The 13,256-nt window shown below is 45.7% G+C and overlaps 1 protein-coding gene and 1 long non-coding RNA gene across 3 annotated transcripts in view; both read right to left on the reverse strand.

Moving 5' to 3' along the window:
• Positions 1 to 13,256, reverse strand: part of LOC142823913 (uncharacterized) — a 402,411-nt gene that overhangs the window by 130,768 nt on the left and 258,387 nt on the right. The window lies entirely within an intron of this gene.
• The window catches only part of LOC149520834 (citron Rho-interacting kinase-like), a 224,885-nt gene that overhangs the window by 64,006 nt on the left and 147,623 nt on the right, over positions 1 to 13,256 (reverse strand). The window contains exons 14-15 of the mRNA XM_089775106.1: positions 12,097 to 12,294; positions 10,243 to 10,296 (exon numbers count right to left, since the gene is read on the reverse strand). Coding sequence (XP_089631232.1) covers positions 10,243 to 10,296; positions 12,097 to 12,294 — 252 coding nt within the window. The remainder of the gene's footprint in view (positions 1 to 10,242; positions 10,297 to 12,096; positions 12,295 to 13,256) is intronic.

Consider the following 13,256-nt stretch of genomic DNA (forward strand, 5'->3'; position numbering starts at 1 on the left):
GTAGTCTAGGATGGTATCTAGTGGTGAGGCACGGGGCTCCACTTTGGCTCGCTGACACCAGTGACAGAAACGTGTCCATTTCTGTTGGTAAGTTTTCCGAGTAGACTGTCTCCTTCTGTGGAGGAGGACGTCTTTTACTCGCTGGGAGCAGCGATCTTCTACCTCTGAGAACCAGAGAGAAGCCATGCCTGAAGATGCAGGGTATTGAGTTGTGGATGCAATATCCTGCCGTCGTCCTGAGATAGTAGGTCTATCCGGTACGGTAGTGGGTAGGGAGGCTGGACCGCTAGCCTGTGAAGGTATGGGTACCAGGTTTGGCGAGACCATGATGGCACAATCAGGATGACTAGGGCTTTGTCTCTCAGGATCTTGCGCAGGACTCTTGGGATGAGCGGTATGGGAGGGAAGGCGTAGTGTAGGGGTGCTGTCCATTTGATTAGGAAGGCATCCCCCAGAGAGTGTTTGCCAAGTCCCGCACGTGAGCAGAATTGGGGACATTTGGTGTTCTGGGTAGAAGCAAAGAGGTCTATCTATGGCCATCCCCACTGGTGGAAAATTGAGTTCATCACCTCCGTATGTAACTCCCATTCGTGGTCCGAGGTGAAGTTTCGGCTGAGGGAGTCCGCTTTGATATTGTTCACTCCGGGCAAGTAGAATGCTATAAGGGTGACTTGGTTGCAGATGCACGAGTTCCACAGGCGAATAGCCTCTGCGCATAAGGAGCGGGAGCGGGCTCCACCCTGTCTGTTTATGTAGAACATCGTGCAGATGTTGTCCGTTAGGATGCGGACTGTGTGATTGGCGATGTCGGAGGCAAAGTGTGCACAGGCATTCCTTACTGCCCTCAGTTCGAGGAGATTGATATGTAAGAGTGTCTCGTTTGGGGACCACCTGCCTTGAACTTCGTGACCGTCCATATGTGCCCCCCAGCCGAGCAGGGAAGCATCTGTGGTGATTTGGATAGTGGGTTCGGTTTGTTGGAATGGAACCCCCGTCACAAGATTGTTTGGCACTGTCCACCATTGTAAGGATGCCAGCACGTCTGGTGGGATAGTAACCGTTTTGTTTCGAGGGTGTCGTGATGGGATATAAGTGGTTGCAATCCAGAGCTGAAAACATCAAAAGTGCAGACGAGCATGGTGGACTACGTAGGTGGTGGAAGCCATGCGCCCCATTAGTCGGAGGCATGTAAGTACCGTGGTGGTAGGAACTGTAAGCATCCCGTTTATAATTTCTTGCATAGTTGCAAAACGTTGCTGAGGTAGGTATGCCCGGGCTGTAACTGAGTCCAGGCATGCGCCAATGAACTCTGTCTTGAACCGGGTGCAGAGTTGACTTGTCTTGGTTGATTAGAAGGCCTAGACGACTGAGGAGGGTCGTGGTCGTATGTATCATAGAGGCCGTTTCGGCGTACGAGGATCCCTTTAGAAGGCAGTCGTCTAGATAGGGAAATATGATGACGTTTTGTCGTCTGAGATACGCCGTTACGACCGCCAGTACCTTCGAAAATACCCTCGGAGCTGATGAGAGACCGAAGGGAAGAACCTTGTACTGGAAGTGGTCTGGTCCCAACGTGAAGCGTAGGTAGCGTCTGTGGGAGGGGTGGATGGTTACATGGAAATAGGCATCTTGGAGGTCGAGGGCTGCAAACCAGTCCCCTTGATCTAGCGCAGGAATGATTATGGAGAGTGTGACCATCTTGAAATGCTGTTTCTTGAGAAACTTGTTCAGTTTGCGGAGGTCCAATATAGGTCTCCAACCCCCTGTTCGTTTTTCGGTTAAGAAATAGTTCGAGTAAAACCCTCTCCCGTGGAACTCTCGGGGTACCCTTTCTACAGCTCCGATGAGGAGGAGTCGATCGATTTCTTGTTTTAGAAGGGTTTTGTGAGAGTGGTCCCTGAAGAGGGACGGGATAGGGGGAAGGGTAGGGGGGATAGAGGTAAATGGGATGGTGTAGCCCACTCGAATTATCTCTAAAACCCAGCGGTCCGATGTTATGGATTCCCATTGAGGAAGGAATGGCCGCAAACGGTGGGTGAATAGATGGCCATGTTGAACTCGTGGTAGATCGTGAGAGAGGTGTTGCAGGTCCTCGACCAAATCTTCAAATTTGTTGTTTAGATGGTTGGGTAGTTGGTGGGCAGGCCTGGTTGGGGCGCCTTCTGGGACCTCGTTGCCTTTGTCTAGTGTCTTCATAGGGCCTCTGTGGTCGATTGTATTGCCCATATCGGTATCGGTTGTATGAGTTATATGGGGTGTATCGTCCACGTTTATAGGGCGGCGTGTACATGCCCAACGTGCGAAGTGTGGACTTAGAATTTTTGCTGTTATGGAGCATTTCGTCCGTAGTAGCTGCAAATAGCTTTTGCTTGTCGAATGGCAAATCTTCCACTTTAGGCTGGAGTTCGCGGGGAACTCCTGACGACTGGAGCCAAGAAGCTCTACGCATGACCACCGCTGTAGCTGTAATTCGGGCTGCGGTGTCAGCAACATCCATTGCGGTTTGGAGAGTGGTGCGGGCAATCATATGGCCCTCATGAACTATTGCTTTCAAGATGGATCTTTTGGACTCAGGGAGATGTGGCACCAGTTCTCCCAGTTTCGAGTAATCGTCAAAGTCATGATTTGCTAAAAGAGCGGAGTAGTTCAATATTCTGAGTTGTAGGGTGGAAGAGGAGTATACCTTCTTGCCAAAAGAGTCCAACTTTTTGTGGTCCTTGTCTGCATTGCCCAACTTGTATTGTGGGAGCTTTGCACGTTGTTGTGCTGAGTCTACGATTAATGAATTAGGTTGTGGGTGTGTGAAGAGAAAGTCGTTGTCTTTTGATGGGACAAAGTACTTCCTGTCGATTCTCTTATTAGTTGGTTGAATGGATGCAGGTGTTTTCCAGAGGTCTTCCGAGGTCTCCATTATTGCCTCGTCTATAGGCAGGGCAATCTTGCTATGTAATGTAGGCTGGAGATTTTTTACAAATTGGTACTGTTTCTTCTGGACCTCTTGCAGGGAGACATTCTGGCTTGTCGCTACCCTCTTGAATAGTTCCTGGAACTGTTTTAGATCATCAATTGGTGCAGAATCTGATGGTACTACGGCTTCATCTGATTGTGTATCGGGAGCATCAGAATGTGTGACACTTATTGAATGAATGTCTGATTCATTGTCAGAGATTCGGTCCGCCTCTTCATCCGAAAGAGTTGCTGGAGGTAGGGGCTGCGGCCGAGATAAGCTTCTCCGGGATGGAGTGGAGTGAGTTGGGGAGCGTCGTCCACATGGCTCCCAGTGTTCCCAGGGTCCCCATTGTGGTGGATAAGGTGGGGGTGGGTAAGACCAGTATGGGTGCCATGGGTTCTGTTGTGGTGGAGCCCTGTAATGGTGAAAGCGAGACTGCCTAGGTGATGCGTGCCTCGAGGAATAAGACGTGTGGTGGTCATCCTCAGGAAGAGGAGCGTCTTGGCCGGATAAGAGTGACGTAGACCTGGGAGGGGATAGCCTTGATGGGGACCTCCCAGGTGAGTAAGATGTGGAAGGCAGGCACTGATAGTAAAGGCTGCTGTGTGAGTCAGTTTCCTGCTGAGGCTGATCCGTAGCAGTCTCATCTGGCTGCCTGTCTGGTTGTGCTGGCAGCATTAGTGCAGCATCATGCTGCTTAGTTGGAGCTGGTGCCGGGTGCTTAGCAGGCTGTAATTAGCTCTGCTGCGGTGCCATGGCTTTAGTCGGCACCGCAGCTTTAAGCTGTGCTGCGGCTTTCGGCGCCGCCGAAGCTTGAGGCAGCGTCAGGGCTGGAAGCGGTGCCGCGGTTTGAAGCGGCACCGCAGTTTGCTGCGGCGCCGACTTTTCTTGCTGTGCCGGCTGCTTGGAGCGCTCCCGGGGCTGCTCAGCTGTAGCGCGCCCCGATGCCGGTGCAGAGTGGGAGGATTGACCCGAAGCCTTTGTGGCAGGGGGTCCTCCCACTCTGGTGTGCCTCTCCTCCATGTTTTAGAATCATAGAATCATAGAATAATAGGACTGGAAGGGACCTCGAGAGGTCATCGAGTCCAGCCCCCCGCCCTCAAGGCAGGACCAAGCTCCGTCTACACCATCCCTGACAGATGTCTATCTAACCTGTTCTTAAATATCTCCAGAGAGGGAGATTCCACCACCTCCCTTGGCAATTTATTCCAATATTTGACCACCCTGAGAGTTAGGAATTTTTTCCTAATGTCCAATCTAAACCTCCCCTGCTGCACTTTAAGCCCATTACTCCTTGTCCTGTCCTCAGAAACCAAGAGGAACAAATTTTCTCCTTCCTCCTTGTGACACCCTTTTAGATATTTGAAAACCGCTATCATGTCCCCCCTTAATCTTCTTTTTTCCAAACTAAACAAGCCCAGTCCATGAAGCCTGGCTTCATAGGTCATGTTCTCTAGACCTTTATTCATTCTTGCCGCTCTTCTCTGTACCCTTTCCAATTTCTCCACATCTTTCTTGAAATGTGGCGCCCAGAACTGGACACAGTACTCCAGCTGAGGCCTAACTAGTGCAGAGTAGAGCGGCAGAATGACTTCACGAGTTTTGCTTACAACACACCTGTTGATACAACCTAGAATCATATTTGCTTTTTTTGCAACAGCATCACACTGTTGACTCATATTCAACTTGTGGTCCACTATGACCCCTAGATCCCTTTCCACCATGCTCCTTCCTAGACAGTCGCTTCCCATCTTGTATGTATGGAACTGATTGTTCCTTCCTAAGTGGAGCACTTTGCATTTCTCTTTATTAAACCTCATCCTGTTTACCTCTGACCATTTCTCTAACTTGCTAAGGTCATTTTGAATTATGTCCCTATCCTCCAAAGAAGTTGCAACCCCACCCAGTTTGGTATCATCTGCAAACTTAATAAGCGTACTCTCTATCCCAATATCTACATCATTGATGAAGATATTGAACAGTATGGGTCCCAAAACAGACCCTTGAGGAACTCCACTTGTTATCCCTTTCCAGCAGGATTTAGCACCGTTAACAACAACTCTCTGACTACGGTTATCCAGCCAATTATGCACCCACCTTATCGTGGCCCTATCTAAGTTATATTTGCCTAGTTTATCAATAAGAATATCATGCGAGACCGTATCAAATGCCTTACTAAAGTCTAGGTATATGACATCCGCAGCTTCTCCCTTATCCACAAGGCCCGTTATCTTATCAAAGAAAGCTATCAGGAGATAGCTGAGGATATTTGGAAAGGAAGAGGCAGGTAGGGAGCGGGATGGTGAGGGTCTGCCCCTCGGCTCACTCCTGGAGGGTGGGGGGGGGGGCTCTTGTCGCATTGCCGCCTGTTCCCCAGCGGGCTGTAAAGCCTTTTCAAATAAAATCATTCTTAGGCGGAGCTCTTGGTCCTTCCTGGCTCTCGCCGTGAGTGAATTGCAATGAGTGCAGCTGTGGGGAGAGTGAGATTCCCCCAAACAGCGAATGCACTTTGAATGCCCATCTGAAGCTTGCATAGGATCCCGGCATTGATCGCATTTTTTTAAAGCCCGAGGAGACGGACATGGCCAGTTCTCTCCTCTTTGAGCTTGTTCTATGTATTTATTTGGCTGTTACTGTTGTTGTCGTCTGTCTCCGTGTGTTGGATTTTTTTAAACTCTTTTCTTTCTTTCCTGTGTTGAACAGCTGTGAGAACGCCGGTACCTCAGAGTCCCGGTTTGAAGCGGGTTCAAGCCCCCTGAGGGGGGGATTTCGGTAAGTGTATTCTTCTTGTTACTAGGTGTTGTTGTTGTTGTTGTTTTTTTTTGAAAGAAACAAGGAAAGCTAACTTGGAATAACAGGGGAAAAGAACTATGACTAAACTGGGGAGAGGAGAGTAGTCAGAGAGTCTGACAGGGAGCTCCTGTTTGCTCCATCCGCTGATGAGGGTGGTTAAAGAGGAACTGAAAGGGAGGGGGTTGAGCCGCGCTCCTCAGGAGGCGGGAAGGGCTCAAGACGCCTCCTGGGCATGCGTGGCTCAACAGGGGAAACTGCTATACAAAGCTCCGATCTGAGGCTCAGGGCGACCCTTCACCTACAGTGAAGCACCCACGGGGACACTACTCGAAGAAGAAGCCTGGGTTACAAACAGGAAGAATTGGAGGCCCTGGCCAAGTCCAAGAACTACGATTTGACTGGGATAACAGAGACTTGGTGGGATGACTCGCATGACTGGAGTGCTGTCATGGAAACTGTTAAGGAAGAGCAGGCAGGGTAGAAAAGGAGGAGTTGCACTGCATATAAGAGAGCACTATGATTGCTCTGAACTCCAGTATATAGAGGGAGAAAAGCCTGTTGAGAGTCTATGGGTTAAATTTAGAGGTGCAAACAACAGCAGTGATGTTGTGGTTGGTGTCTACTACAGGCCACTGAATCAGGTGGATGAGGTAGATGTGGCGTTCTTTGGACAACTGAGAGAAGTTTCTAGATCGTAGGCCCTGGTTCTCGTGGGGGACTTTCATCACCCTGACATCTGTTTGGAGACCAATACAGCAGTACACAAGCAATCCAGGAAGTTTTTGGAGAATGTTGGGGATACCGTCTTGGTACAAGTGCTGCAGGATCCGACCAGGGGCCGTGTGCAGCTTGACCTGCTGCTCACAGAGAGGGAGGAATTAATAGGGGAAGTAGAGGTGGGTGACAACCTGGGAAGCAGTGATCATGAGATGGTAGATTTCAGGATCCTGACCAAAGGAAGAAAAGAGAGTAGCTTACAAAAAGTGGAAACTTGGACAGATGACTAGGGAGGGGTATAAATGTATAGCTCGAGAATGCAGAGGAGTTATTAGGAAGGCGAAAGCACAATTGGAATTGCAACTCACAAGGGATGTGAAGGGTAACAAGAAAGGTTTCTACAGGTATGTTAGCAAGAAGAAGGTGATCAGAGAGGGTGTGGGGCCCCTACTGGATGAGGGCGGTAACCCAGTGACAGATGATGTGGGGAAAGCTGAAGTACTTAATGCTTTCCTTGCCTCTGTCTTCATGGACAAGGTCGGCTCCCAGACTAATGCGCTAAGTGACACAATATGGGACGAAGGTGGACAGCTCTTGGTGGGGAAAGAACAGGTTAAGAATGATTTAGAAAAGCTAAACGTACACAAATCCATGGGTCCAGACTTAATACATCCAAGGGTACTGAGGGAGTTGGCAAATGTCATTGAGGAGCCTTTGGCCATTATCTTTGAAAAGTCGTGGAGATCGGGGGAGAGCCCGGATGATTGGAAAAAGGCAAATGTAGTGCCCATTTTCAAAAAAGGGAAGAAGGACGATCCAGGGAACTATAGGCCGGTCAGTCTTACCTCAGTCCCTGGAAAAATCATGGAGGGGATCCTTAAGGATTCCATTTTGAAGCATTTGGAAGAGGGGAAGGTGATCAAGAATAGTCAGCATGGATTCATGAAGGGCAAGTCGTGCCTGACCACTCTGATTAGCTTCTATGATGAGGTAACTGGCGTGGATATGGGGAAGTCAGTGGATGTGATATACCTTGACTTTAGCAAGGCTTTTCATAGGATCTCCCACAATATTCTTGCCAGCAAGTTAAGGGAATGTGGATTGGGTAAATGGACGGTAAGATGGATAGAAAGATTGGAAGGTCAGGCCCAGTGGATAGTGATCAACGGCTCGATGTCAGGATGGCGGTCGGTTTCTAGTGGAGTGCCCCAAGGCTTGGTTCTGGGACCGGTTTTGTTCAACATCTTTATTAATGACCTGGATGAGGGGATAGATTGTACCCTCAGCAAGTTTGCGGATGACACTAAGCTGGGGAAAGAGGTAGATATGCTTTAGGGCAGAGATAGGGTCCAGAGTGACTTAGACAAATTGGAGGATTGGGCCACAAGATCTCTGATGAGGTTCAACAAGGACAAGTGTAGAGTCCTGCACTTGGGACGGAAGACTCCCAAGCATAGTTACAGGCTGGGGACCGAATGGCTAAGTAGCAGTTCTGTAGAAAAGGACCTGGGGGTTACAGTGGATGAGAAGCTGGATATGAGTCAACAGTGTGCCCTTGTAGCCAAGAAGGCTAATGGCATATTAGGTTGCATTAAGAGGAGCATTGCCAGCAGATTCAGAGAAGTGATTATTCCCCTTTATTCGGCTCTGGTGAGGCCACATCTGGAGTATTGTGTCCAGTTCTGGGCCCCCAATTACAGGAACGATGTGGATGCATTGGAGAGGGTCCAGTGGAGGGCAACCAAAATGATTAGGGGTCTGGAGCATATGGCCTACAAGGAGAGACTGAGGGAGTTGGGTCTATTTAGTCTGCAGAAGAGAGGGGGGGGGATTTGATAGCAGCCTTCAACTTCCTGAAGGGAGGTTCCAAAGAGGATGGAGAGAGGCTGTTCCCAGTAGTGACAGATGGCAGAACAAGGAGCAATGGTCTCAAGTTGTGGTGGGAGAGGTCCAGGTTGGATATTAGGAAAAACTATTTCCCTAGGAGGGTGGTAAAACACTGGAATGGGTTACCTAGGGAAGTAGTGGAGTCTCCATCCCTAGAGGTGTTTAAGTCTCGGCTTGACAAAGCCCTGGTTGGATTGATTTATTTGGGATTGGTCCTGCCTAGAGGGGCTGGACTTGATGACCTTCTGAGGTCTCTTCCAGCTCTATGATTCTAAGAACAATCCGTTTCACACAGAATGAGAAGTGACTGTCTAGGGAGGAGTATGGCAGAAAGGGATGTAGGGGTCATAGTGGACCACAAGGTAAATAGGGGTCAACGGTGTGACACTGTTGCAAAAAAAGCAAACATGATTCGGGGATGTATTAATAGGTGTGTTTTGAGCAAGACACAAGAAGTCATTCTTCTGCTCTATTCTGTGCTGATTAGTCCTCAGTTGGAGTATTGTGTCCAGTTCTGGGCACCACATTTCAGGAAAGATGTGGAGAAATTGGAGGTCCAGAGAAGAGCAACAAAAATGATTCAAGGTCTAGAAAACATGAGCTATGAGGCAAGGCTGAAGCAATTGGACTTGTTTAGTTTGGAAAAGAGAAGACTGAGAGGGGACATGATAGTGGTTTTCGGGTATTTAAAAAGGTGTCACAGAGAGGAGCGGGGAAAATTGTTCTCCTTGACCTCTGATGATAGGACAAGCAGCAATGGGCTTAAATTACAGCAAGGGAGGTTTTGTTTGGACATTAGGAAAAACTCCCTAACTGTCAAGGTGGTTAAACACTGGAATAAATTGTGTAGGGGGGGTTGTGGAATCTCCATCAGTGAAGATATTTAAGATGTCTATCCAAACTGCTCTGTCAGGGATAATGTAGACTATTCTTGGTCCTGCCATGAGGGCAGGGGACTGGATTTGATGCTCTCTCAAGGTCCCTTCCAGTTCCAGTATTCTATGATTTTAAGGATGAAAAGCCATTTTCTACCTGTTTTGCACTTTCTTACAACACCTACAATGGTGGAAAACTGACACTGTGGAGTAGCCACTGACGATGGGAGGGGATAACCCATGAGAGGCAATTGGTTCAGCTAATAGAGGAAGGACAGAAAGACTGAAGAGACCTGCATCCAATTCTTACACAAATGATGGTGGTCAATGTTTGACACTTCTGGAATTTGTATGTCATCGAAAGATCGATGTCATCATGGTCCACACAGCATCATAAAGAAATAGGCAAAAAGAGTGCAGATCTGGGAAAACAGCTAATGATAAGGAACGCAAAATCTAGAACATCTGTCCCATATGAATGAAAAACATCAAAAGATCTCTCAAGTAACAGAATATGTAAGTTAAGAATCTACTCCTTTGAACAAGAGTAACAATTTATTTATTCAGGAGCACAGGACTTCTTTCCCCTCCTGAATTAAAGCCCTCCTTAAAACGCAGAGTGGCAAAACAGCTCCTTCACGCTGGCCTAGGTCTACAATATAGCTCAGGAGTTGTACAGGTAGACTTTTCCTTTCCCTTATAAAAGGGGAAAACAATCTATATCTCACATTTTTGCAGCTGCTGCGCCATTCTTACTAGCTGCACTGCAATGAGATATCTAAATTGACTTCCTCCTGAAAAAAGGATGAAGGACAGTGCCAATTTTAAATCAAAATAAAACCTGTAAATTGAGGTTTAATTGAGGCCTAAAAGAAATCAAATCCAATCAGGCTAACTCCTGTTAACTCCTTGAAGGCAAAAGCCCATGTCAGGAGCAATTGTCATCAAGGAGTATATGAGTTTGTTTCTTTCCTTATCCTTAATTTCAAAATAACTCAGTGATCTGTATTTAATACTCACTGTGCAGCTATTACGAAGGGCTTCAAATTTACGCTGGATTTCATCTCTATGTGCCTAAAGGAGGTAAGAAGTTAATCATCAATTTTTCATACATTAGAATCCAACATCTGTTGCTAAATAAACTGCAGAACAATCTACCAGCAAGCGTGGAAGACAGATGTTGTAGGCTATTAAAGCACTCTGTAGGGAGTGATTAAGTCACATCCTACTTAAAGCACACTCATGCTCACGATTCTGAGCTACTTTAGCAAAATGTAAAACAAACAAACTGGATGATGCAAAACATTCCATTTTAAGTGATCTCCCAGGTAAGTGATTATTTAAATGTTAAATGTGTATCTTCACTTAAGATAATTTGAGTAGTTGTTTTTTACTTCCACATCTGGATTAATACAACACGTAACATGTTTTTAATATACATATTTTAATACTTGCAAAGACAAGTCTACAGATAAGCACTGTGTAAGCTTCCACAAACTGCTCTGCTAATCTACCTCAATCCTACCCCGAGGAACTCCTGTTTCGTCCTAAGCCCCTCCCAAACAGTGACTGAACTAAATAATGGTTTCTTTGGAAGATGAGTCCAAAGTATTAAAAGTTGTAAAGCATTTTTAAAAAATGAAATAATGCATGCATCATTTTACTTCCTTATTAACAAGCCAAGCATGATAAAGCAAAGCTCATGATGGTCTCTCTCAAGATTCACTCAGACTGTCAAACTGATTTAATTTGTGACTAATATCATATGCAAGCTCAGGCCTTAATGGATGAAAGGCTAGTGCACTAGCACATCCTATCCCCTTTCTTTATTCAAGATATTTTCCTTACAACCAAGAGACTCAATAGGAAAAGTTGTTCAGCAGAAGTCCAATGTGATAAATTAAGTTACCTTACTAGAGCAGGCAATGCAAAAAAGACCCTCAAAACAAAACAAAAATCCCAACCCAGTAAACTGGACTAATGTGACAGGAAGGTGCCAGATTGGAATCTTACAAAAGCTGGCACAAAAGCACTACCATTTCACCAGAACAGTTGTGGTAATATCTGCTTGAGCAAGCACAGATCACAAACATTCTTCTGTTTTGATGGAGAGTTCTTCCTACCACACCAACACATCATTCTATTGGCATGGCAGCTAACAACTCTGTCAAGTTTTCAAATTTAAGTGGGACCATCTTAGTTTCGAGCAAATAGAACTGTTTTGTATTTAAGATGAACTGCTGATATGCGCTATTCAATTACTGTAAGTCAGTCATGTTGCTGTTGCATTTTCCTTAAAATCTATTACTCAGCATATACCAGTTTAGAACAACTCTGAGTGAATGATCTCTTCCTCACCCCGGGGATATCCAACAGCATTGGCATACACAAGCACCAGTATTCAGCTGAAACCCCATCCCACCTGAATAGTGGTAATAACAGGAATAAGGATTCAATAAGTTGGCACGTCCGCAGGAGCAGCAAGTTGAAAATCCCATGACAGACAGACAAGAACAGTGGCTGCTTAATAGAAAGATTGTCTAATAAAAAGCAAAAAGTCAAAGTCCTACAGTAGGAATAATTTAGTGTGGGGCTTTCAGCTTATCAAGTAAACTGATGATGTTCTCACAAATAGACAACAAGCACAAGTATGTTTTGAGAGACAAAAATGCTGACATTTTAGCCACCCCTGCTCCTTCCTCAATCCAAGGCACATTTCATACGTTGTATTGCAAAATAGGGGGAAAAAAAGCAAAATTTAAGTTGAACAACCTCAAAGCTAAGAAGTTAGGACACTTATTATGAAGGTGTATCAACATTCTGTCAGATCTGCAGGGATAGCTCATAGTACCAATCCAGAAGTATAGGACTCACCGTGAGAGCTTGAATCTCCTCCTCTGCCTCAGCTGTAGTCTCCTCCAATTCAGTTTTAGCCTCACGGAGCTGATTCTCTAGGTCTGATCGTGCAACTTGAAGGCCTGAAATCTGAGATTGTCTCTCCTGGAGGGTCAACTGTAATTCTGTTAATTGTTGTTTCAGTTCCAGCTTTTGTTCTTCATGCTCTAAGCTAACCTGCAGAGAAACAGCAGCAGCGGACTATGACTTACTAATAAGGAAATGGAGAGTACAGTTCTTATATTTGTTCATTTCAAACTAGAGGCCTATCAGAGAACTGCACTCGGGGGGGGGGGGGGGGTGTCTACACAGCAAAGTAATTTTGTAATAACAGCTGTTATTCTGAAATAACAATGAGAGCATCTACACAGCAATTCCATTATTTCAAAATAATTTTGAAATAACGGACAGCTTATTCCAACTTCTGTAAACCTCATTCTACGAGGAATAATGCCTATTCCAAAACAGCTATTTTGAAATAAGGCATGTGTAGATGCTCCACTTCTTCTATTTCAAAATAACCCCTCACCAGGGCCATTCTAAGTTATTCCTCCTGGGGCTCTAAATCGAGATAGCACATCTACATTAGGGAAGCCTGCCTCAGACTAATTTTGAGGCTTCCCTGCAGTGCAGATGTGCTATTTCGAAATAAGCTATTTTGGAATAACTATTCCAGAATAATTTATTCTGAAATAACTGTGGAGTGTAGAGGTAGCCTGGGATTGCATGGCAACACTCCAATGTAATGTCAGATTTGGATGGCTTGGTTTAAAAAAAAAAAAAAAATCAGACATGAGGATAAGTATCCCCAGGATGCTGCTTCATCCAGCACTTGAAAACACTCATTTGGTTTGAAAAATGTTCAAAGATAAAATTATATGGCATTCCGAAATGGAAACTAGGATATGAGAGTAATGCCATCTGTTATAAATATATATCAAATGTTGATTTAAATAATTGTGACAATATGAAAGTTAAAGTATAATTTGTGTGATTATCTTCCATAGTTGCAAGATAATCTATTGCATTTGAGGTTCAGTAAGAAGAAATTATCAATATTACCTTGAATATATAAGAAGATCTATTTCCTGCACTGATGCAACATCATGGCAGATCCTAATTACCGTGGCAGAGTTGAG

Source organism: Pelodiscus sinensis, chromosome W (assembly GCF_052426305.1).
Source record: "Pelodiscus sinensis isolate ZL-2025 chromosome W, ASM5242630v1, whole genome shotgun sequence".
Classification (NCBI taxonomy): Eukaryota; Metazoa; Chordata; order Testudines; family Trionychidae; genus Pelodiscus; species Pelodiscus sinensis.